Genomic DNA, 26,344 nt, shown 5'->3' on the forward strand with positions numbered 1-26,344 from the left:
TTGTTCTATTGGCATTTTTATTTTTGTATTATGTTATTTGTGTTTATCGCATCGAATTGCTGCCTTGATCTTTATTGATGTTATTTTCATTTGTTTAGCGCAGTCTTTTTTCTTTATAGAATTGCTAGCTGACACTCAAGGATAATTCAGAATGCCTTGACAGATAATAAAACAAGATATAGTGCAGCGCAATAAAATGAATAGTCCATATAAATGTATCCAGTGATGAGAACTCCTGTATGTGAGCAAACAAAGAAAGCCTCCTTAGGTGCAATAATGGACAAGATAGTAAAGCAGTGATTGTAGTCCATCCACCACAGATATTCATGCCTCTTCACCTCACAGACTCAACCTGTAACAGGTCACACAGCACACACTGCCCTAATCATCAAGTCACTAGCCCCACTGCTCATGCACACACACGGGCTCAACTGTCCAGAGTAAATAAAAGGGTCAGAGATATTATCTCAGTTTCCTGCATTTTGCCCCCTGAGTCTCCTGGACCAGCTCTTAGGCCCGCTACGTAGCGCGCAAGACAGCACAGGGACCTCTGTACAGTCTTAAAAAAATGATTCAAAAGAAAATAAATAAAAATACATAGCCACCACATTCCTTATCCTGCCCTTATGGGTTTTGGGGTCACAAGCAGGTTAGGGTGTCACCAGCAGGTCTACCACAGTGCACGCTCCAGTCCAGCCGCACATCCCCCAATCGTCACTCATGGCAGACTTTTGCCACAAGGGCCTTTAGGGATCGATTACCCAACCTGGGGATCCTCACCCTGGACCTGCATAGCACACTGCCAGTCTACCACGCAATATATAAATTATGTTGTGCCCCATTCTGCAGGGTCCAGTGCCAACTGGCCACCTTATAGGCTTGTCCCCATGTTGTCTGTGTCATCATTTAAAGGTGGCAGCATTACCCTATTCGTAATGAATATAAAGACATTCTGTACCCCGTGATGTAGAAGGAAATACATTTTTAAGGAAACAAGGTACCTGAAAGAGCCAGCCAAGAACACCAAGAATAAGAAGCTTGTTTAATAACCCCGTCTCCTTCTCATCAGTCATGATCAGCTTGTATCTAGGACAACAAATCATATATACAAACTAATTACAATGACTTCTAACTGCAAAGTAAGAAAGACTTTCAGAGTGTACCGATAAAAAGTATAACACAGTTGCACAAAGGTAAGGTTTTTTAGTAAGAAACAAAATAATAAAAAAAAAAAAACGAACTTGCCAAAATCGCGAATCAGCAGGCTTTTTCCAGAGTAGAGTATCACTGCTGGCTATTAAAACAGGGTTCATATTTCTTCTATGTTTACAAGAGTCAGACAGACCATCTAAATTGTGGCGATTAATATTTAAAGGACGCATGCAGCATAATTAAAAAAACACACGCTCCTGTAAATATACAAAAACTGTCATAACCCCCCTTTTTTTAATTTTATTATTTTTTTATTTATTTTGTTAAAGAAAGTTACCTGTACAGGTGCAGTAAATGGCAGAATACATTTCTGTAATATTCCAGATAGGGACCAACACCATCCACCAATGAAAGATACTCCACTGCCCATGGAACAGTCAGTACTGTACGTTGATCCTGTACGGAGCGTCTGAGTAACTGCAGTACATCTAACATAGGAAGAGTCTAAGGAGAAAGGAAAGGATGAGAAAATCTAGCCCGATTCTGATCACATAGAAGACAGCTGTGGCTAAACAGAAATAAAAAAGTTGAGACTAAAGACTGGAAAATGTGTACAGTGCAAGGAGAGGGTTGGTAATTGGATTACATGAAGTTGATCAGTACAGGTATGTATGTGAAAGGATGCTCTTCCTCTTGGTGCATTTTATTAATTTTACCTGGTTTCGTACAGCAACTGCAGACTCTTTTAATTCCCCAGTAAGAGATTCCGTAGTTCTATATGGTAAAAATGTCAAAAATCCCAGGAATTTTGCCAAAAGCCGAAGAGTCAAAAGAACTGAGGCAAATCTGTTTTTCTCATCCTGAAACGCAATATAAGGCATTAGAGTATCCTGCACTCCATGTGTGCACTGTATAATCTATAGGATTGCGATTTAGAGATTATCTTGGCCTTATTCAATAAAAAAAAGGTATTATAAAGAAATACCAATTCTGAGTAGTACGCTCTGAAACGCGTTGTGGATCTTTTTGACCCTTGTCAGCCACCGTCCCTCTGATGTCACCATCCAGCAGACGAGCGGCTTGTTCTAACAGCGCTCTTACACAGCTTCAAACTCGGTTCTCCCAGCTTCACAACTGAGTTCGTTTCACAGATTGCAGGCACAGCCCGGCTCCAATTGAACACCATCACTTCTACCCTTAATTCTACTAACTTAAATGTAAGTGTTGGATAACCTGCACCTGTTATTACCATTAAATCAGATGACTTAGAGGTGCTTTTCCTGTCTTTTCTGTTAAATTTTTTTAAAGCGTCACCTATGGAGATTTTTAGGTACAGTAGTTGGTGGCCATTCAATGAGTGTGCGCAATTTCAAAGTGTGACATGTTGGGTATCCATTTACTTGGCGTATCATCATCTTTCACATTATACAAAAAAATTGGGCTAACTTCACAGTTTTTTTTTTTTTTTTTTCATGAAAGTGTTTTTGTTTCCCCAAAAATTGTGTTTGGGAAAGAACACTGCGCAAATATTGTGCGACACAAAATATTGCAACATTTGCCAATTGTTTCTCTACTGTATATAATGTTTGGGTGTTTTAAGTAATTTTTTTGCAAAAAACATAGATTTTACCTTTTAAGCAACAAATGTCAGAAATAGGCTTAGGCATAAAAGGGTTAAAGAAACTAGGTCAATGACCATTGGTACAGCAGATGTAAACAGCTCTAGGTCAAGATGTGCGCACTGCGTCAATAAGGACCAAAATAGCATCCTTAAAATTTAGGCGAATGTTAGGCTAAAACAGACAAGGTGCAATCCTTATCCTCCTCAGCTGAATGTTCAGGAAAATCAGAGATGGAATCTGGAGAAGGTGGGAGTGCTCGCTTGCAAATCAGAAATAGTAGCAGAGAAACCACTGAGACAGATAGCAACTCAGGCAGGGGACAGAGGCCTAGTCTATCAGTCTTGGTTCCAACAGGGTACCACTGCCAACCCCCCTCAATCTCCTGAAAACCGCTACATAAACCTATGCTCTCGACTACTTCTCATGAGTCCTACAATGTACGATTAATAAGTTATTGCAAAGAGTCTCCAAATGTTATTGGCTGGATCCTTAAAAACAGGCACAGCATTCCCCAAGGATCATTGGCACTTTATTAAAGCGGGAGTTCACCCAAAAATCAACTTTCTGCAGTTAGATCCAGCATACTGCTGACATCTGCAGTATGCTGGTCTTTTTATTATTATTTTGGTACTTATCGTTTTAGCAGTATTTGTTCTATGGCTCCGAGCGGGGATTACTTCCTGGTATAGGTGTTCCCGAAGACAAGTTGATTGACAGCCTTCGATAGCGCGTCACGGCTTCCGAAAATCCACACGAGTGACACTCGGCAATTTACGGCGCCTGCGCAGTCAGCTCTACACGGCAGGCGCCGTAAACAGCCAAGTGTCACCTCGGCTGTTTTCGGAAGCCGTGACGCGCTATCGAAGGTCGTCAATCAAATTGCTTGCCTTCGGGAACGCCCATTCCCGGCAGAATTGCCCGCTCGGAGCCATAGAACAAATACTGCTATAACGGGTAATGGGTGAACTCCCGCTTTAAGGTGGAGCACTGCTTGGTCCAGAGCCAGAATAGGCCATTTTTTCCATTCTTTATATCTAATGAAAAGTTATACAGTGGGCAAGGTGGTCTTGAATACAACTGAATTAAAATGGGTGTGATCAATACGGTTTCTGCCAAATTAATTTAGAAAACCTTAGAACAACAACAATAAAAACACTTACTTTCTCATCCATATCGGAGTCACCATCTGTAGTCTCATGCCCCACAATCGAAAGGGCATCCAGCTCTTGTATTTCCTGACACAAACTGTCCATTAGGTGCTGATTAAACTCGTAGCTGCATATTAAAAAAACAAACGTCAGCCGACAGTATAAATAGGTTCTCTGTGTCTTCCATGGTATAGTGCATACATTTTAGGGGAAGTCTTTTGTGAAATAATTATGAAGTCTACCTTTCAGAAAATATTAAAACAAAAAGCATTGGAGAAAGACAGCCACATTACTAGCACTTTGAGAAGGTTGTCAGATAAAGGGATTTTTAATACAGCTTACCTGTAAAATCCTTTTCTTGGAGTACATCACGGGACACAGAGCAGCATATTCATTACTATGTGGGTTATATGGAGTACCTTCAGGTGTTGACACTGGCAATCTCAAACAGGAAATGCCCCTCCCTATATAACCCCCTCCCATAGGAGGAGTACCTCAGTTTTGTAGCAAGCAGTATGCCTCCCAAAATGGTCCCCAAAAAGAGGGGTGGGAGCTCTGTGTCCCGTGATGTACTCCAAGAAAAGGATTTTACAGGTAAGCTGTATTAAAAATCCCTTTTTCTTTATCGTACATCACGGGACACAGAGCAGCATATTCATTACTATGTGGGATGTCCCAAAGCAATGCTCACAATGAGGGGAGGGAGAACATCTCCAAGACAAAAGGATTTAATTTAGAGAAATACTCAAATCATAATAAATCCAACTTAGTTGAGAAAAATAATCTTAAATTTTAAATTTAACTCAAAAAAGAGGAGCCCCCGGAATCCGAGGGTCTCAAACTGCAGCCTGCAGCACTGCCTGCCCAAAGGCTGTATCAGTATTCCTTCTTACGTCCAACTGGTAGAATTTTGTAAACGTGTGGACAGAAGACCAGGTTGCCGCCTTGCAAACTTGAGCCATAGAGATCTGGTGATGTGCTGCCCAGGAGGCGCCCATGGCCCTAGTAGAATGAGCCTTTAATGATACCGGAGGAGGCAACCCTTTCAAGCCGTAGGCCTGAGTGATTAATTGCTTAATCCACCTAGAAATGGTGGACTTTGCAGCTGCCTGCCCCTTCTTGGGCCCATCCGGTAATATGAACAGCACATCTGTTTTCCGGATCTTCTTTGTAGCTTTAAGATAGGCCTTCATGGCCCTGACGATATCCAAGGTATGCAGCAACCCTTCCTTTCTGGAAGTAGGTTTAGGCAAGAAGGATGGTAATACCAAATCCTGGTTCAAATGAAAACTGGATATAACCTTCGGTAGGAAGGAAGGATGAGGGCGGAGAACGACCCTGTCCTTGTGAAAAATAAGATATGGTTCCTTACAGGATAAGGCCGCCAGTTCCGATACTCTTCTTGCGGAAACTATGGCGACCAAAAATACTAACTTCCTTGTCAGTAAAACCAAAGGAATTTCAGCCAACGGCTCAAACGGTTGTTTCTGTAAACTTGACAGAACAAGGTTTAAATCCCACGGGCAAAGCGGGGATTTAACTGGAGGTTTAATACGTAAGACCCCTTGAAGGAAGGTCTTAACCAGCGAGTGGGTGGCCAGCGGCCGCTGAAACCACACTGACAGAGCAGAAATCTGTCCTTTGATTGTGCTTAATGCCAATCCTTTATCCACTCCTAGCTGGAGAAAACTTAAAACTCTATCAATGGTGAATTTGCGAGAAAGCCATCGCTTGGACTCACACCAGCCTACATAGGCCTTCCAGACCCTGTAATAGATCACCCTAGAGACCGGTTTCCTGGCTCTGATTAGGGTAGAGATTACTTTCTGAGACAGACCTCTACCCCTGAGAATCAGGGATTCAGCTTCCAGGCCGTCAAATTTAGATGCCGTAAGGCAGGGTGGAGGATCGGACCTTGCGATAGCAGGTCTGGCCGTAGAGGAAGAGTCCAAGGGTCTCCCACTACCATCCTTAAGATTAGTGAGTACCATGCCCTTCTGGGCCATGCTGGAGCTACCAGGATGACTGGTATGTGCTCCACCCGGATCCTGCGCAGCAGGCGGGGTAGTAACTGGAGCGGGGGAAACGCATAAAGAAGTTTGAACTGATGCCAAGGGCAAACCAGAGCATCGGTTCCGCAGGCCATCGGATCCCTTGAGCGGGACATGAACCTGTCTAGCTTCTTGTTGAGTCTCGATGCCATGATATCCACGTCCGGCACTCCCCATCTTTGGCAGAGTGCTTGAAAGGTTTGTGGATGCAGAGACCATTCCCCCGGCAATAGAGTCTGGCGGCTTAAGAAGTCCGCCTGAAAGTTGTCCACTCCGGGAATGAATATTGCCGATATGCAGGGCACATGAGCCTCTGCCCCTAGGAGAATCAAGCTCACTTCTCTCTGAGCGGCCTGACTCCTGGTTCCCCCTTGGTGATTTATGTATGCCACTGCCGTGGCATTGTCTGATTGAACTCTCACCGGGAACCCCTGCAATTTCGACGTCCAAGCCCTGAGGGCTAGTCGAACCGCTCTGAGCTCCAAGATGTTGATGGGTAAAAGCTTCTCTGGCCTTGCCCAAATACCTTGGCGAGTGGAACCATCCACAATCGCTCCCCAGCCCGTCAGGCTGGCGTCTGTGGTCACTATCTTCCAAGCCACTGGGTTGAAAGACTTTCCCTTCAGTAGATTCTGAGGGTCTAACCACCAACACAGACTTTGCCGGACTCTTGATGAGAGTGGCAACGGGATATCCAAGGCCTGTGGCCTTCTGCTCCATGCTGACAGGATGGCTGCCTGCAGGATGCGAGTGTGGCTCTGGGCGTATGGCACCGCCTCGAATGTAGCCCCCATCTTGCCTAGTAGTCTCATACATAGGCGAATAGTCGGTTCTTTCTTGCTTAGAACCAGTAGGATTAATTCCTTGATGGCTTTGACCTTCCTCAGAGGTAGGAACACCCTTTGTTGTTCTGTGTCTAATCTCATGCCGAGATATTCCAACTGCCTTGTGGGCTGGAATGCTGACTTTTCTCGATTTAGGACCCAGCCGAACCTCTCGAGGTATTGGACCGTGAGGGCCACTGCTCGCTCCAAGCCGGGAGACGAGTGGTCTATGACTAGGAGGTCGTCCAGGTATGCTAGGATCGTGACCCCTTGGATCCTTAGCTTGGCTAGGATTGGAGCTAGAACCTTCGTGAACACCCGGGGGGCCGTAGCCTCCATTAGGTTGGAGTAGAAACCCAGCCCCTGTTCCAGGACTGGTACCTCTACTATTACTCCCTGGGAAAGTAGATGATCTAGAGCCGGTCTTAATGCGGCTCCTTTCTCCAGATCGTTTGGAATCCTCGACTCCTGGAAATGAGGAGGAGGAAACCTTAGGAACTCTAGCTTGTAGCCTGTGGCCACGGAAGACCGTACTCACTCGTCGGGAATGCTGGCTTCCCAAATCTCCGAAAAGAGTCGCAGCCTTCCCCCCACCTTCGTGGGTGGGGGCGCCCCTTCATGAGGTAGACTTGGGGGCTGGTTTTGCTGGCTTGTGAAACCACTGCCTCTTGCCTCTAACAGCCTGTCCTTCTGATCTGCTGTTGAAGCCGAAGTTTGCTCTTGCAGGAGGCCGTCGATACTGCTTGGCATTAGAGGGCCCCTGCCCAGGGGAGGACTGTCGTTTAAACGCAGGCCCCTGAACCTTCTTCTTAGTTGGCAAGAGTGTACTCTTGCCGCTTGAAATGGTCTGAATGTATTTATCTAGGTCCTCTCCGAAGAGCCGTCCTCCATGGAAGGGGAACCCTACCAGGAGCTTCTTGCATGGGGGCTCAGCCTCCCAGCTTTTCAACCATAAGAGTCTTCTCATATGGATAAGGGATAACGATAAACGTGACGCTTGCTGGATGGAATCCTTGATTGCGTCTACCGTAAAACATATGGCCTTAGGGACATCCGAAAATTCTTCTGCCTGCTCGGCAGGAATAAGTTCAAGCATTTGCTTAAATTGATCTGATAAAGCTTGAGCGACTCCAATAGCAGCCACGGCTGGCTGTACTACTGCCCCTGCAGAAGTGAAGGAGTTCTTAAGTAGTGCTTCCAAGCGCTTATCGACTGGATCTTTGAAAACCTGTACGTTCTCTACAGGGCATGTTAACGATTTGTTAACACATGAGATGGCTGCGTCTACTGCAGGAGAAGCCCATCTCTTGGAAAACTTTTCTTCCATAGGATATAAGACAGAAAATTTCTTAGGTGGTAAGAACACCTTGTCTGGTTTGTTCCACTCTTGGAACAAGACTCCCTCCAATAGAGGATGGATCGGAAACACAGCACTGCTTTGAGGCGCCCTCAGTGAGCCCAAAGCTGAAATCGTCGATACCTGGAGATCTGGTACAGGCAGGTTGAATGCCTTATGGACCAAGTCCGTCAAGCCTTGAATCCACCAGCTCTCCCTCAGGGAGACTGCCCCAGACTCCTCTGTATCCGGATCTTCGATCCCTGAACCTACTTGGTCTTTGTCCAAGAGGTCGTCCAATTCCCCAGAGGAAAGGACCTCCTCTTCCGAGGGTCCGCGCACGGGTGACGGAGATCTATTCCGCTTACTACCCCGCATAGCTGCGGCTATCATTTCTCCCATGCTTCTCCGCATCTCATTTAAAGAGGTGAGCAACACCTCCTCCGTGACCATCTTAGGGTTGGGTTGACTCGCGTCAGCTCCAGCCCCAGATCCCGATGGCCCAAAGGCTCCCTGTGGGGAAAGCAGCGGCATAGCTCTGTCCGAGACCTCAGACTCTGTGGGGGAATCCCCACCTTTTGTACCCTCTGGCTTGTTCTTTGATGCCATGGTACAATACCGAGGTACACCTGCTACTTATTGGTACCTGGGACTTATAAATAGTTAAATGCCCAAAACACCTGTTTGGGGAATAAAAAATGTTTCCTCTACCCCAGATGACACCTTTTTTTTTTTTTTTTTTTCAAAAGAAAAAAACTTTTCTTCTTTTTTTTTTTTTTTTTTTTTTTTCAATCTAGGCAAGAAAAAACATTCTATCCCCCTGAGTAGTATTGCCAAAGAAAAGACTATGAGATGGAAAAGAAAAAACAGCCTATTCCTAGGCTAAACCACAATCTTCTGAAGACTGTAGTATTCTTTCTGGCCACTGTGTGTCCTCAGCGCCCCGTGCTTCACTCCAGTCCTTCCTCCCTCAAGCCAAAGTATTGAATGAGCTGTGGTACTAAGGAAGGGCCGCCCCTTCCTTAAACCACTGACCCGCCCTTCCCCCCCAGCTAAAACGGCGCCAAATGCGCCTATAACACGTGCACGCGCACCGCGCGCGCGCCCGCCGACGGGGGGGGGGGGGGGGTTGGGAGGAAGGGCCTCTCTGTTCCTGCAGCCGCAGGCCTGGAACACACGAGGAGGTCAGCGTTTTTTGTTTTTTTTTTGCCTGCCTTGCAGGCATGAGGAAGAGGACTGGATAGAGCATCGCCTGGAGGCTTGCAGGTAAGCATAGCTCTCTGACACACACATACATTTGTACACAAAAGGCCCCACTCACAGCTTTTCCAACACTACCAGGGAGGTCACTTTTTATGGGGAATGATAACATATAGAGCCATCCTATCTTCATGATATGTGACTGGTTTGCCAGATGCAATGCATAACCTTAGGCATGTCCCCTGTGACCTCCCAGAAAAAACTTGCTAAGAGCCAAGTTCCGCAAGTTTTTTCCCCTTACTTACCTGCTCCATGCCGCAGGACTTTGCCAAGCAAGAGGCCCAATCTTCCCCCATCTCCGTGGGGATGTCTAGACCTTCAGGCCCTGGGAACCTTCTTCTTCCATGAAGGATCCACTGTCCTGGACCCATACAGCACCCTGGCAAACAGAAAAACATTAGGCGCCCAAAGGTTTTCTAAGTTCTGGGCCCAGGGTCCAGCTCTCTTAAAAAGAAAGCATTATGGGCTATACCCCAAGGGTTTGGGGTCCGGTTACTGACCACTTTAGCGCTCAGGCTTTTTTGGACAGAACCGGTAGCTCACCTAATCCCAAGGATGCGGAGGCAAGCTAAACCATGACTAACACCTAAGACACTGGCGTAAAAACTGAGGTACTCCTCCTATGGGAGGGGGTTATATAGGGAGGGGCATTTCCTGTTTGAGATTGCCAGTGTCAACACCTGAAGGTACTCCATATAACCCACATAGTAATGAATATGCTGCTCTGTGTCCCGTGATGTACGATAAAGAAAAGGTAGTTTATCTTTGAAGAGAAGTTCCTTTCAACCCCTTTATGCCTCCAATTTATTAACATTTTCCAACATGATGCCATGGGCTGGAGATGGGTTAATAAATACCACCCTCTTTTAAAGCCAGCAGCCAATGTAGGCTGGGTGACAATTCCCCACATATATTTAATAAAGACTTACTTTCCTGCACTAAGTATGACGTCTCTGAAGAACTCCTGGTAGCCAGGAAAAGAAGGGGGAGGGCAGGGGCCTCCAACACTTTGAGGGGCCACAAATCTTTCTTGCAATCGTTTCAGTTTGTTCAGGTTGTCGGAGCCGAGCATGTTGAGTAGGTCCTGGTCAGGGTTATCACCAACTCCAACAGCACCCTTTCCTCCACTTGGTCCCTTACATAACTAATCAAAAATCATATAATAAGACAGATTATTTAAAAAACATTTTACAAAGTATTACAACATAATACTGATGACAGTTAGCAAATCTTTACATTTTCATCTATGTTCTTTGAAGGGTTAAAAATGTAAACTAAGGACTCAAATATTTTACATTTTGAATTTCCTATTATTTATTTTAAAAAAAAAAGAAAGGGGTGGGAGGGGTAAGGTACAAACATACAAGATGGGTAGAGGAAAGGTATAAGAGAAAGACATTGGGATTAGGTCATGGAATGCTGTCTGACATTAGGGTTAGCACCTCATCCCTTTAAACCCGAACACATTAATTACACAGGTTCTGTGGCTGATTAAGGTGATAATTAAACTGACTTGCCGCCTTATATGCATTAAATTAGACTCAAAACCTGTGTAATTAATATGTGTTCGGGTTTAAAGGGATGAGGTGGCAACCCTATCTGACATACTACAAAATACGAGAGTCACAAACTGTCAGCATGCAATACAACAATTAGAGTACTGATACAAGACTGGTCATCTTCTGATAGTTGGCAGTTACCTAGAGAGGAAAGGGGTATATATCGGAGTCAGATTGAACTTCCTTCCATAGTCTGAGGCCCCGTACACACGACCTGTTTTCTCGGCAGAATCCAGCAAGAAACTTGATGGGAGACGTATTCTGCCGAGAAAACCGGTCGTGTGTACACTTTCCCGAGAAACCCGTCAGGAAACTCGTCGAGCCAAAAAGAGAGCATGTTCTCCATTTCCTTGTCGGGCAATGGGAAAATTTGGCTCAACGAGTTTTTTGACAGCCGAACAAGGAACTCAACGGGGAAAACGATGCGTTTCGCCCGTCAAGTTTCTCGGACGTGTGTACACGGCCTAAGAGGAAGAAATTACGGAGGCAAGAAAACCCTTGACAGAAAAAGTAGGAAGTTATACTGAAGTAGGGAAAATGGGGGAACGAAGAAGAGCCAAGCAGGGCAATATAAGACAAAGGGTACAAAGGGGAGGGGTAGTTGGGTGGGGGAGAGGGCAGGATTAAGTCTGCACCACTGAGGGACATTAAATAGAAAAGGCATGAATATAATCAGGTGAAGTCAATCCAACAGAAACCGGTCTTGTAAAAATGTTCATCCCTATAGTATAGGGAAGTCAAAAGAGCTTCCATGGTTTTGATTTCCTAGAACTTGGAAATCCACATACCAACGGGATGGAGGAGATGCCGACTTCCATATTATAAAGATCCTTTATCAAATGTATGAGAAGGGAGTTTTTGTATCTGGTGGTTGGATTGTTGCGAAGATCAATATTGGTTAGTGTAAACATAAAGATCACTTCATCCCAAAATGGGTCAAGGATGGGACAATCCCAAAAGAGGTGGAGGAGCGTGCCAGTGTTTGAGATTTGAGGATATATTTTGTGAAGAAAGTCTAGTAATATATACCATTAGGAGAGTATTTTGAAACCGGTTATTTGTATCCTAATCACTACCAAAGTTTTATGACTGAGCTAAATATGATTTCTTTGTCAAAGGGAAAAAAAAAAAAAAAAGAAAGGACACTCAGGTCTTTTTCCAACTTCAGATAGGTGGAAGTGAACCATTCTATGTGCTGTTACTAGGAGGACAAATAAGGTTAATAAATCGTGTTGCATCAGTTATGTCACCATGCAGAGTTGCTTAAATGCTGAAAGTTTATATTTTATCATGCGGCCACTAAAAATGTTTTTAGTCAGCGCTTAGAAGTGCAGACAGCTAGCATTTATACATTTCTAAGCTGTGATTGTAACTCATCTCTGTGCACACAAAAAAAATATAAAACCAATAAACAATCAAAATTCCAGTCTGTGATCTGTGCCTAATACTTTGGTGTCTGCCACCTTAATAAAGTGACTTACCACATGCAGATATAACCATTGGTGCCACTACTCTTCCACCAATATGAACTCGCCAGACATTATTATTTATTATTACAGGTACTTGTACAGCGCCGTCAGATTACTTAGTGATTTACATGTATATTGTACATCAGTCCCTGCCCACAAGGAGCTTACAATCTGAGGTCCCTTACTCACGTTCATTCATACAAAAACTAAGGCCAATTTAGACAGGATCCAGTTAACTTACCAGCATGTCTTTGGAGTGTGGGAAGAAACCGGAGTACCTGGAGGAAACCCACGCAGGCACAGAGAGAACGTGCAAACACAATTCAAAGCGGCGATCTTAGTGCTGCTAAGCAGAAGTGCTAACCACTTGGCCACTGTGCTGCCCTGCAGCAGATAAACTCAGCAGAGACATCATGCAATTCCCTGGATCAACTTTAACATTTAAAGGTAAAGTTGATCCAGGAAAAATCCGATTGCCCCTTGGGGGATCAGGAAGGTTTTTTTTCCCTGCTGTAGCAAACTGGAGCATGCTCTGCAGGTTGTTTTTTTGCCTTCCTCTGAACTGTGGGTGTATTTTTGTGCATATGGGATTGTATTTTATTTTTTTGATGTCTTTTTTCAACCTAACTATGCAACTATGTGATAATAAATCAACTCCAAGATCTCTATGATCAGCAATTTTTACTACTCACCACCACTGGGTGATCAACTGGCCAGGATACTGTATAAAAAAATAGCTCACCACACAAAGCCACAAAATATATTGTATATAGTGTAGTATTTATTAAATAAAAGATGAAAAAAGTAAGATGAATTGCAAAAATTAATCCAGTATTGACAGATAGAAAATCTGTCCAAATTCGCTGATATAAAGGAATGCAGACTAATTTTGATTGCTTTATTGGTTTAATTTTTTTGTTTTCAGTTACAATTACCGTTTATAAAATGTATCCAACTTTATTATCTTTTGTTTGTATATAATTGTTTAAATGAAGAGTTGCACCATTCGTTTTATGAAGGCCACTTAAAATGAATAGTTAATGTAGAATTTAAAGGGAGCTCCATAGGGGTAAGAGAGGCGTTATTACTTGTTAATAATGGATTTCCATCCTGTACAGTCTATAAAATTCTAAAAGGAGAGTTTGGTTGGTCAGTACGAGTGGGTAGAATGTTCGATTTGAAATTCCCAGTACAAATCCAGGGTGTTCATGACTGGAGTTAAGGCAGATGGGTCTGGGGTGATCAACTGGGGCTGTTCCAGCTTCAGGAGAGTTAGGGGTTGTACCTATAGTGGGTGCGATTAAGGCTTACTCAGGATCTCATGTGCCATCCAGGGGATGCTACAAAGTGGTACCATAGTTTAAGTTCTGTTCTAAGTGAATCCATCATCTGGTTTTAGTTTTGCACATATCAAGTGCTCTAGACATATAAATGGCCTTGTGAGCTAGGACAGGGTCTGAAAACTCTATGCCTCCTGACACTTTAGCAAAGTATGGTGCCATCTACGGGGATTAATTGGCAAACAGAATATTTGTAAACTAGGCTCAAATTGACCAGAGGAATGATGGCAGTGCAACTGGAACAAGTAGAGCAACCTAGGGAGAACTCATTTCCAGGTTACTTGTCTTTTCAAACCATAAAAAAAAAAAAAGTGTGTGGAGTCTGAATGGTACCCACAAACAAAATGGGGTAAGAAAGATACCCAGGTATTTAACACTGTGTTGGGCCCACCTTAATGGAAAGTAAGCTGTGATGGCCTGTAGTCAGGCTTGGAAGATATAAAATGGAATTGGCAGCCAAGGAAGCCAATTTTGCCAGTAAACCAATATGGGGTGGATTTGACTTAAATCTTGACTAAAAGCCAACCCCCTGCCCACCAAAACAATGAATGAATTATCTCCAGGCGCAATTTTTAGCGTTATAGCGCCTGTAAAGCGCCTCAGTGTGAAAGTAGCCTGAAATAAAACATACATCAGTTGGTCGCCAAAGAAAATTCTTCAGATTTTGATCTATTACATCTTTGTATTGTCCTGTGCTGCACAGCCTATGTATGGTATACACATGCATAGAATTTTGTGCAAAGACTTTTTGTAGAGGATTTTTGTAAAGCCACAGGTACGATCTGTGGTGCCTATTACATGGCTGCGATCTAATTACTTTTATGGTCACACAGGATCACTCTACAGAAAAGTCTAATGCCTTGTACACACAAGCGGAATTTCGGACGGAAAAAGTCAGACTGAAGATTCTCATCGGATATTCCGTCTGTGTGTATGCCCAATCTGACTTTTTCCGTCGGAATTAGATAGAGAACATGTTCTCAATTTTTCAGATGAAAAAAATTTCAGTTCGTCTGGATGCAATTCTGACAGACTAAAAACCATGCATGCTCAGAATCAAGTCGACGCATGCTCGGAAGCATTGAATTTCATTTTTCTTGGCTCGTCGTAGTGTTGTACGTCACTGCGTTCTTGACAGTCGGAATATGGTGTGACCGTGTGTATGCAAGACGGCTTGAGCGGAATTCCATCTGAAAAGCCATCAGAGTTTATTCCGACGGGAAAAGCGGTCGTGTGTACAGGGCATAAGTGTCGGACATTGAACTCAGCAGAACCATTACATGTGTTTATAAATGCACTACCCAATTACCAAAAAAATGCAAATTTCAAATATCACAGTTGACTGGAGTATGGAGAAGAAAAACAAAAATCATATTTCACCTGCACAAGTTGCTTCTGAAATAGTCTTGCAAAATGACTATGATTAGAAGCCAGAGACAAGTTGAACATCATAGCCCTAAGAGAAGAGAGAAGATCAGAGTTAATTGAGCAACATAAACCCTAGAAATATATTTTAGCTATTAGAGGACTAAAAAAGGAAAACTAGCTTGTCATTTGAAATCTACAGCAGGTTCACAAATTCAAAGTGCAAGAAGCCCATTTATTAAGATGTCCATTAGGGCCGAAACAACTAATCGATTAATCAACAGCTAATCGATTAATTTTATAAAATCGATCACTATTTTCATAAATCGATTAATCGGCCAGTAACATAATGGGGTTACAAAAAAAATTGCTACTGTTAATATATTAATATGAAAAATCTTTGTACATTCGTGAATGAAAGAATGTTGTTTGAAATTTTCACTTTCTTTTAACATTCAGTTTTAAAATGAATGTAATTTCTGAACGAAAACCACATACAGGGTCTGAAAATTCCTTTCACAAAAATGTTTTCCATTACTAAATTTTCCTGTCACTGTGGTTGAAAAAACGTAAATTTGACCCCACTAACGATTAGAAAATCGAAGGAATGTTCTTAATTTTTTTTTTTTTTTTTTTTAAGGAAGACATTGCAAAATGGTGTAACTTTTTAAATAAACAAATTTGATCTCTGAGCCTGACGACATTTACCAGATTCACCCTCTAATAGTATATACAGTATATCTGTCAGTTATTCTCAGAGTGGATTCGAGATTTTGCTCCCTAACCATACAGATGGTTATTTATATTTACCACTTCATAGAGATTTTTAAGAATTTCCTTTTTTTTTTTACTTTACTTATTAACTTAATTATACACCACTTTTAACGTTATTAACCGATTATTCGAAACAATATATCGGCGAACTAACCGATTATGAAAATAATCGTTAGTTGCAGCCCTAGTGTCCATTAAAATATACAATTTAAATTCCAGCAATTTGGAAAAAAGACCTGAACTTAGAATGATTATAGAAAACACCAGACATTCCTGTCACATCATTACTTTCTTGTTCGCAATGGCTAGCTGCCTGAGCATTTTTTTTGTTTCCTGCGCATCACAGAACATTGGAAGCATTCAGATTTGGCCATACACACAAGTGTAAAGCTTCAAAATGAGGTCATCAATTTATCAGTTATCTACTGAATCCAAAAAAGATTACTGGAAAGTTTTGACTCCTAAACAATAGTGGCATCGGGACTGTTCCTAGTCTTCCTCAATTAATCTTCCTCACCCAACACCACTGTATGAAATTAGTTAAATGCCCATACATTATGTTATAAAAAACGCTGGGGATATTTAGCTGCGCTATTATGGTAATAGACATTTTAAAAAAATATCTGAGAAGACTGAACATACAAAAAGATTTTTACCTGATCTTATTGCCCAGGAAACGCTCAAAATCCCAGTCAGCCTTTTCATGGCAATCTTCCCACTCACGTAGCAGCTCATAAAATACATCTCTAGAAAGCATATCAGACCATGTAGAAGTCAGTCACATAGTTTGGGTTACATTGATCAAAAGAAATTTCAACAAAAAGACATTACCCACTTTAAGACCAGGCCTTTTCTCGATGTTTTACTAGAAAATTACTTAGAACCCCCAAACATTATATATCATTTTTTTAAAGCAGAGGCCCTAGAAATTTGCGCAGTGTTTTTTTTGGGGGGGTACACTATTTTTAACCACTTGCCGAAGGGCTAATGCCGATATACGTCGGCAGACTGGCATGGGCTGGGCAAAGCAACATACCTGTATGTTGCTTTGAATTTCCCATTGTGCGGGCGCACACGCACCACAAGCTCCATGTCCGCCGGTGTTCCGCGATCGTGTCACGGAGCTGCAGGACGGGGAGATGCAAACAAGGAATTTCCCTGCTCTGCCTAGTGACAGGACAATGATTTACTGCTCAACATCATCGGAGGCAGTGATCACGTTAGAATCACTCCCTAGTACACACTTAACCCCTTTATCGCCCCCTAGTGGTTAACCCCTTCCCAGTCAGTGTCATTTACACAGTAATCAGTGCATTTTTATAGCACTGATCACTGTATAAATGGTCCCAAAATAGTGTCAAAAGTGTCCGCCACAACGTCGCAGTCACGATTAAACAAAAAAAAAACGCTGCTCACCGCCATTACTAATAAAAAAATAAAAATAATCGCCGCCAATACTAGTAATAAATTAACCCTTTAACGTTCCGCTCCACCGTTTGGTAGAGCGCACATTTTGAGTCACACTAACTCATTGAAAAATGAGGATGTTAAAGGGTTAATAATGAAAATGCCATAAATCTATCCCCTATTTTGTAGACGCTATAACTCTTGCAAAAACCAAATCAATGTACACTTACTGCGATTTTTTCGGCCTTAACTGAGAAAGAAATTTGTTTTTTATATATATTTTTGGGGGATATTTATTATAGCAAAGCATATTGCTTTTTTTTTCCAAATTGTCACTTTTTTATTTATAGCACAAAAAAAAAAAAACGCAGAGGTGATCAAATACCACCAAAAGAAAGCTCTATTTGTGGGGAAAAAATTTTGTTTGGGTACCAAGTCGCAATACCGCAAAATTGTCAGTTAAAGCGACGCAGTGTCAAATCACAAAAAGTGCTCTGGTCAGGAAGGGGGTAAATTCTTCCGGGGCTGAAGTGGTTAACTTTAATTCACAAAAACATAATACGACATTTTTTGGTAAAAAGGGAGGATGTCACACCGAGTAAACGGATACCAAACATGTCATGCTTTAAAACTGCGCACGCCCGTGCAATGGAGACAAACATACATTTTCTTATAGGCAACACTTTAAAACACAGGAGGCTAGAATTACTGCCCTTGATATGGCGTTTGCGATGACACCTCACATGGGTGGCACAATCACGATCTGCTCACATGCGGGACCGATGTATGCCATAGTCTTTGCATGCTAGCACGGGGGAGGGCGCTGTCTTTTTTTTTTTTATACTGTCGCTTTAAAAATGTTTTTTTTTTTTTATATCCCCTGTGATAGCAAGCGTCAATGACAGGTACTCTTTATGGAGAGATCAGGGGGCTCCTCTGCCCTTAAAAGCATTTGTTTACACCAAGATCAGTGTGATCAGATGCTTTCCCCATTTAAAAATGGTGCCGTTTAGTTCTGGCGAAACTGGAAAGGATGAATGTGACAGACTTACCCGGGACATCCCCAGACCATCTTATGTCAAAAATCATCCTATGTCCACTAGGGGCATAGGATGACTTAGAAATGATATCCTGGACTACCCGAGATGGGATTATTTAATTATTATCCACAATATATTCCAGGATATCTGTAAGAACTATTTACAGGTTGTTGATTCTGAACTCAACGGGTTAATTGTAAGAGTGATTAATTCATCATGTTGGGACACATACTGTTAGATGCTAATTGACCCTGCTATTGTGAAGGTGTCCTGTGTTTACACTTATGATAACGTGTATTGTATAGCAGGTGAGAGGAGCCGGGATGTCTACCTTGAAAGGTCATATCTCGGAGTTACCTCGTCTGGGCAAATGATTCATTAGCTCATGTTATTTATGTTCTGGTTACCTCCTCTAACTGTATATAAGGTTGTATTCTTGGTTCTATTAAACACTCCATGTTTAGCACACAAGACTTGTCTCATTGTGTGTTGAGGGCAGCTGGAATATCTGATATCTATATCCAGACAGATAGGAAGCGGTATATGACGGAAGCACTCAAGCGGAGTGTGGGACGTTCCGTTACAGATGGATGTGCTTTGCTTCCGGGTTTCATATACCACAGAGGTGATCACAGCCTTTTCAGTCTCCGATTACCTCTATGGTCAGCAGGTGGAAGCTGGTCGCTTGGGTCTTCTGGTAGAAAGGGAGAGCCCAAGAGAGCCCCGGGAAGCAGTATGGGGGGGGGGGGGGCATTACCTCCGGCTGCTTGTAAAGGGGTCTGCTGGGGTGTGTGAGCCAAAGGATTTAGAAAGATCAGGGCAACAGCCAGTCCCCTAGCACTCTCTGAGGAAGTCTTGGTCAGGAGGCAGGACGAAACATGTAGGCATAGGGGCATACACCCTCCAGCAGACACAGAACCCAGCCTTGCACACTGGAGTGAACGCCAGCTGCAAGGGATCCAATCCATACCGACAACAAGAATGACACCATCATATACGACGCTTTAGAGCGCCAAGACACAGCAACATCTCAGGATCATAAAGCTCAAGTGGACTGCTGGGAGTCCCAAGACAGTGACGATCATATCAGCTGCATATATGAACTTTATATCACTTGGTGTAATTCAGTAACTCAAATAACTGTACCCAGCTAATAGAGCACTTTGTGACAACACAGTTGCTCCTGATGGAAGCCTGCGAAATTTAGGACTTGCCAACGCATGTTGAGGCTTCTTATTCCCAGTGCATGCATAGTAAACTGTAATTGCTCAGTGCTGCTTTTCTAGGATTACCTTTGATCACAGCATATACAGTGTATACCCAAGACACCTACCATCTAAATAGCTGGGTATTCTGGTCCAGCATTTAATTTATAGGGTTGGGGGGTATTGAGAGGGTTTGCCGGTGGGTAGAAGGGAGGGAACGGGTAAACAGTGCACCACTGTGTGAGTGGGTGGAAGCGGGTGGGGGCAGGGGGGGGGGGGGACATAAACCCAGGTCTTTGACACTGGATATGTTTTATAATTATATTAATCAATAAACAGTTTATTATCCATAAGTAGGTGTCATATTTGCTTTCTTTTCTAGTTGAAAAAAGGTTATATTTCGGAGACACCTCCACCAGTTTATTTGGCTTAATCGGCTTACAGTATATATTGGAGTAGCTCCCTGATATTTATGGTTTGGTGTATATCATTCCGGTATAACCACTTGAAGTCCTGCGACGTAGGAGTACATCGCTGGTCCTTACGTATGTAATCTTTCACTCTGAAAGTGTACGAAAGCACAGAAACAAACAATACTCCCAACAATAACTAAAACACTTCAACACCTACAACAATCCTTATATCATGATGCAAATAAATAACACACCTTTGTTTTTTAAAAATGTGGAATGATCGATCACTAGGAAAGTTAGAACGATTATCGGTTTCTGGCTGAAAAGACACAGAATGTAGGGTTGCTGGAAGCAAAAGAGAAACCTTTGAAAAAGTAAAAAGAGGTTACAATGTGTACAAACATACTTCCGAGTGGAATAATAACAAGACTTCTAGAGAAGCCAGCTTCATAGGTAACCAGACTATGGAGAAACTTTCATAACATTACTATTCTGGTTAGGTGAGCCCCCCAATGCCAGCCATTTCAATATATCTCTTCTGTTCACCACACTGGTGACTAAAGCAATTTCCATGAAGTGAATAAAACCATCATATACCCTTTTTTATAGGTTTCTCAACATCTACTGTAAATACAAGCAGAAAAAATGTTCAGCAGAAACAGCAGTGACTGGTTCAAGAACTATAACCTAATTTCACTGGTCACCTTTTTTCACTTGGTTAAAAATGGTTTTGCATTTAAAATGTCTATAAAGTCTGCTTTTTAAATACATTTTCTACTCCCCCTTGCATAACATGGGGTAAAATGTAATAAATCACCTGTAAAAGAAAAAAAAAAAATAATAATATACGTCCCTGACCTATACCCGTGTCACCTAGGGCAAGGTAACATCACCCTTCTGGAAATGTAGAGTAGCCCAAACATTGCTGTGGGAGTATCCTATCACAAGTCTTGGAGTGCTTCCAGGCATCTTGTCAGCAGGAGGATAACATCAACCCCTGCACTACAGAAGCCACACTAATGCAGTGCTTCAGCAAGAGGGAGAGGGAACGCATTCAAAAAAGGACCTTGCGTACAGTACAAGGTAAATTTAAGCACACCTGGCGGTGTTACATTTTGTTCTAACAACGGTCAACTTGTCAAATAGGCAGATTTTTTTTTTATAAAACAAAAAATGTACTAAAAAAAGGAACTTGTATACTGACAACTATCATTACATGTATTCACCACAGTTTTCAAAGGGCAACATTGGCATTAATGGTCCTTGAAGTGAAAAGTAACAAATGAGAAAAGCCTAATCTGAGCTCATCAGGGCACACAGCTTGGTAAAAATGCAAGTTAAAATTGTACTGCCTCATACAGGGGAACTGGAAATGAGGCATATGGAAAACTAAAGGCCGGTCCCCTTGAGGCTATAAATTCTCACAACTGCTCTGCTGCACCAAGTTTAAAAGATAACGATAGGCTAAAAGTTTAAGAAGCTGTGTCCCTCAACACACTCTTTTACCACAAGTACAAAAATCCAAATTCTTTCCCATCCATTGAAGGATACAGGAATTCTTAGGGTTTTACTGTTCTGCATCTCAGCGCATGCACAAGTGCCCCCAGAGCAAGCACCTTGCTGTGGGGGCACTCAGTAATGGGCAGGGGCCAGAAGCGCCGGTGGGGGACCTGAGAAGATGATGATCAAGGAAATATAAAGGGACTGTAAAGAATTGTTTTTCCCAATTCAATAAAAAAAATAAAGCAGAAGGGAAAGAACATCCATTCTAATGGCACCAAGCGAAAATGGGCAGGCGTGAGATGGGAGGGGCTATAGCCTCAAGAGCTTTCAGCTTAAGTGCCCATTTCTTCTGTAGGTGGCAGTACAACCCTAAATTGCTCATTACCAAGCTGTGTCGCTGAATGAACAAGGGAGGAATTATTATTGGCAAAGGTACAAACAAATAGTCTTCTATATTTATTTATAATAATAATATTATATAATTAGTCATTTGATAGATGTTAAGAACTTAAAATGTATCAGATGTAACAAGTATTCAAATACGGAGGGAATCAAACAGCATACCTTCCCTGTACTGCTTCTGTATGCTTCTAAGAGACGTTCCTGTAAGGGGGGAGAGAATGTCCCAATACGCTCATTCTCTGCTAGAAGCTTTAATGTATTCTTTTCCAACAGAGAAATTACACTGCAAGATAGGAGGAAAAATACTGCATTTTGTCAATTCTTTAAATCTGAAGAAAAAAAACACTATTTTATAACAATTAGATAAACATAGTTACATTTTAAAACATGCAATACAGACTCCGTGCTCCACCGCCTGACAATGTTTCCGGAAGGCATTCTGAAATTAGGAGGCAATTTCAATGTTAACCCAGATCCTCTTCTTGACAAGTCTCAAAACAGGCCCACGCAGTCTAATGCCTTCTTGAAACATTTTTGAAAAGCTCTGCAGACCCATCTATTAGGTCGACAGCTGGAGGGCACAACAAACTAATGACAAGTACTTTAGCTACTACTCAAAGATCCATGATGTATATACACGCATCGACATTGTATACGTGAATCAAGCTTTGGAGCTATTGATAGACTCCACAATTGAGCAAATTACCATTTCTGACCACGCTCCGGTGACAGCTACCCTATCACTGGCTTTGAGGGAATGGTCCTGGAGATTGAATGAAAATCTCCTGGATGATATTACTGTAGCAGCCAAGGTCACTGACACGTGTCATACCAATATATTGGAAACAGGCATGGGTTCCCAGCTGTGGGGATTGGTTTAGGAAGGTGACCGAGATCATAGATGCAGAGGAATGGGTGGCAACCTGCAGGGGCACCCTAGAGTGGTTTTGCACGACTTTGGTGGCATGGCGAGAACAAACCATGACTTCAAATAGAGCTGCACGATTCTGGTCAAAATCGATATTAGATAGATAGATATATCTCAAATGTTTTGGGGTTCTAAGTAATTTTTTTTTGCAAAAAATAAATATTAGTGTCAAGTGTCATCAGTGTCAAGATACAAGTTTCAGGAAAAGGTTTAGTTTTTAAGTGGTTAAACTGCCCTCATTTACAGACCGAAGTTCATTCCTTTGATCTAAAGAACAAAACATTGCAATGTTTATAGTTAGCTCAACTGCTAAGGAACGTTGTGAAATTTGGCAAACTGCCTGTTTTTTTTGTTTTTTTTTGACAACTGCCAGCTTGAGCAGAGAACTCTCTGCATAGTATCCGGAAAAAACTTTAGGTTTGGGGGGAAATCGCAATCTCAATTCTTAACGATTAATCATGCAGCTCTAACTTCAGACATGTTCCAACCAGCCTAAATGTTTCCCTCGTGAAATTGACTGACCCCAAATTTGCAACTCCCTACTGATCTCTGAGTAGTGATCTCTGAATTTATTTGTCCACATAATAGTGCCTGCCGGTATGAGCGGTCTCGACAACAATGGTTACAAAAGCATTCACCACTTCCCTATCCCCCCTGCCCCCTTTCTTCTTCTTTATTTCTCTTATACTGCACGTGGGAGATGTTTGATGCTGGAGGAACAATAATCATTCGGTAGAAGGTATTCCACGGTTGTTAGTTACTTTACTGTCCCCTAGCACACGATAAGCCGCATCTTGGACACCAGGGCAAACGCACCGGGTGGTACTCCCATCTTGCAGCCCACCGTTTATCTTCCTGTTCAATACGGTGGTCACTATGGCCTCCCTTACCTGTTGGGTTGGCCTATGACCAACATTGGCATTTACAATGTAACCGATTCCGGGCCTACATCCTAGCCTACACAACATTTTGGAATCTGCATTTTCCCTTACTCTTTGTTTACTTGGCTTTCTATTATTGTTAATTACATGTACGAGTAAATCGGTGCTTAAAAACAAAATAAAGATATACAGAGAGTCTCTCTCTCTCTCATGAATTTATGAATAGAAGCTGTGCAAGTGGTATGGAATGGTGGAGGGCATACTGAAAACCAAGCAGTTCGCTCATGCTCCATCATTCTTTAGCTTTCCCCCACACTTTACTGTCCTCCCTCAGCTCTGTCTGCTGTCAAAGCCCCTCTAAAAACAGTAACCCATAGGTTATGGGTTCAATCCAAGGGGTTTATCTGCTCACAAATTTTATTTTGTTTTATGTAAATTCAAAATTGAAGAGACAGACACTTCCTCATAGCTTTCCTCTTTCCGAGCCGACGCTGGGTGACCCATGGGACCCACAGACGTCTGTTCCTCTTCCCCCCTCCAGTCATACGACAGTGCTCATGCATGGACATTGTCACGGAGGAGCAGGTCACATGCTTCCCCATAACCTGAACGTGCTGGAGTAATAGTGCCCATGGCATGATATTATAAACAGAAATACACCTGAAGCAAGCATTTACACGACTTATAAATAAAAATATATAACCATAAAATTATTAACTCACGTATACTGGAAATCGAGGACCAAAACAGCAAAAAACACACAATTGTGTACACTCTGAAAGTGCTGGGACTCCACGGCATCTGAAAAGTAAAAGCATATTTATTAGGAGAGGGCACCACACATCACTGTATTTCAGTGAATACTGACAAATATATTTAAATCAACACTAAAATACATGTTTGAAAACATTCTAAAGTCAAAAAAGATTTTTTACCCTATGACCCCTGCAATAAGGTAAAAAATGTCCCATTACTTTTTCTTTTGTGATAGGCAGAAAAAGTAAATACTTAAATTTAGCTCAAAATCTGTATTATATAGAGAAGGAATGGAAATTTGGAATTAAATGTATGGTTTTAAACCCCCCCAAGCCTTTAGATGTACCCGACTTAACCAAACAGATGTGGGTCATTGTACAATTCAGCACTCCCTTTATATTTACAATGGATTTAAAACGTCTATACTCCCCTGGTAAAATGTCAGGTTTCTGTGATGTAAAAAAAAAAAAGAAAATACAAAGATAAAGTGTGCACACCCTCCTATAACTGGGAATGTAGCTGTGTTCAATACCAAGCACCTGCCATCGGTAAACACCTGCCATCATTTAAAGTGCCTCTGAATACCCCAAATAAAAGTTCAAATGTTCTAGTAGGTCTTTCCTGACATTTTCTTAGTCTCATCCTACAGCGAAAGCCATAGTCCACAGAGAGCTTCCAAAGCATCAGAGGGATCTCATTGTTAAAAGGCGTCAGGAGAAGGGTACAAAAGAATTTCCAAGGCATTAGATATACTATGGAACACAGTTATCAAGTGGAGAAAACATGGCAGAACAGTGACATTAGAAAGAACTGGACATCCCTCCAAAATTGTGGTTGTTTTTTGCACTATAAACAAATAAAATACTGTAAATTTTGAAAAAAAACACAAAACGTTTTGTTCTGCTATAAAACATGCCCAATAATTTTTATTTATTTTTTTAAATCGAAATTTCTTTGTCAACTTAGGCCAATATGTATTCTGCTACATATTTTTGGTAAAAAAAAACATTAAAAAAATAAGCGTATATTGATTGGGTTGCGCAAAAGTTATAGCGTCTACAAACTATGGGATAGATTTATGGCATTTTCATTAGTAACCCTTTAACATCCTCATTTTTCAATGAGTTAGCGTGACTCAAAATGTGCGCTCTACCAAACGGTGGAGCGAAACGTTAAAGGGTTATTTTTTTACTAGTAATGGCGGCGATTAGTGATTTTTTACTGTGACTGTGACATCCAACTGACATTTGACACTTTTTTGGGAACCTACATTGTACTAATGACACTGGCAGGGAAGGAGTTAACATTAGGGAAATCAAGGGGTTAACTGTGTTCCCTGGGTGTGTCGCATTCACACCTGAGCATTCACACCTGAGCGCGCGTATTCACACATATTCGCGCGTTTGCATACAACGTTGTCCGACGTTTTTGAACTTCGTCGTTTTTTATTTTAGCCAATAGGAAAAATGATCATCTCTTATCACTTGTTGCTATGTTTGTAGATTTTTTTTATCTTCTTCCTGGGTGAATGTTCTATTTCACAGAACAGATTCGCGCAATAAAACACCCGTAGAAACGCTCGTTGTCGCGATAGACGCTTGAATCGAGCGTTTACATTAGTTTCTATGGGAATACAAACATTCAAAAACCCCCAAATCCGCCCGATTCGCGCAACAAAAAAGGGTCCAGAACTTGTTTGAGCTTCAGGCGTTTTGGAGTGGAGATGTAAACCATCTCCATTGAGAATAATGTATTTTTTCCCCTCTAGCGTTTTATAGCTTCAGGCTTTAGGCTACAAAACGCTCAGGTGTGAATGCAGCCTTACTGTATGGGGGATTGTCTGCCTGGGAGAACACCGAGACCCGTCTTCCTTTATAGCAGAAAGACAAGATCTCAGTGTAATCCCGTC

General features: G+C 42.1%; 1 protein-coding gene across 2 annotated transcripts in view; it reads right to left on the minus strand.

Annotated features, from left to right (window-relative positions):
• The window catches only part of CDAN1 (codanin 1), a 75,730-nt gene that overhangs the window by 21,103 nt on the left and 28,283 nt on the right, over positions 1-26,344 (minus strand). For both annotated transcript variants that reach the window (XM_040333113.1, XM_040333112.1), the window contains exons 6-15: positions 24,402-24,480; positions 22,033-22,153; positions 20,220-20,329; positions 16,557-16,646; positions 15,142-15,217; positions 10,323-10,537; positions 3,935-4,049; positions 1,869-2,012; positions 1,490-1,656; positions 1,002-1,086 (exon numbers count right to left, since the gene is read on the minus strand). In XM_040333113.1, the coding sequence (XP_040189047.1) occupies positions 1,002-1,086; positions 1,490-1,656; positions 1,869-2,012; positions 3,935-4,049; positions 10,323-10,537; positions 15,142-15,217; positions 16,557-16,646; positions 20,220-20,329; positions 22,033-22,153; positions 24,402-24,480 (1,202 nt within the window). The remainder of the gene's footprint in view (positions 1-1,001; positions 1,087-1,489; positions 1,657-1,868; positions 2,013-3,934; positions 4,050-10,322; positions 10,538-15,141; positions 15,218-16,556; positions 16,647-20,219; positions 20,330-22,032; positions 22,154-24,401; positions 24,481-26,344) is intronic.

This window comes from Rana temporaria, chromosome 13, assembly GCF_905171775.1.
Source record: "Rana temporaria chromosome 13, aRanTem1.1, whole genome shotgun sequence".
Lineage (NCBI taxonomy): Eukaryota > Metazoa > Chordata > Amphibia > Anura > Ranidae > Rana > Rana temporaria.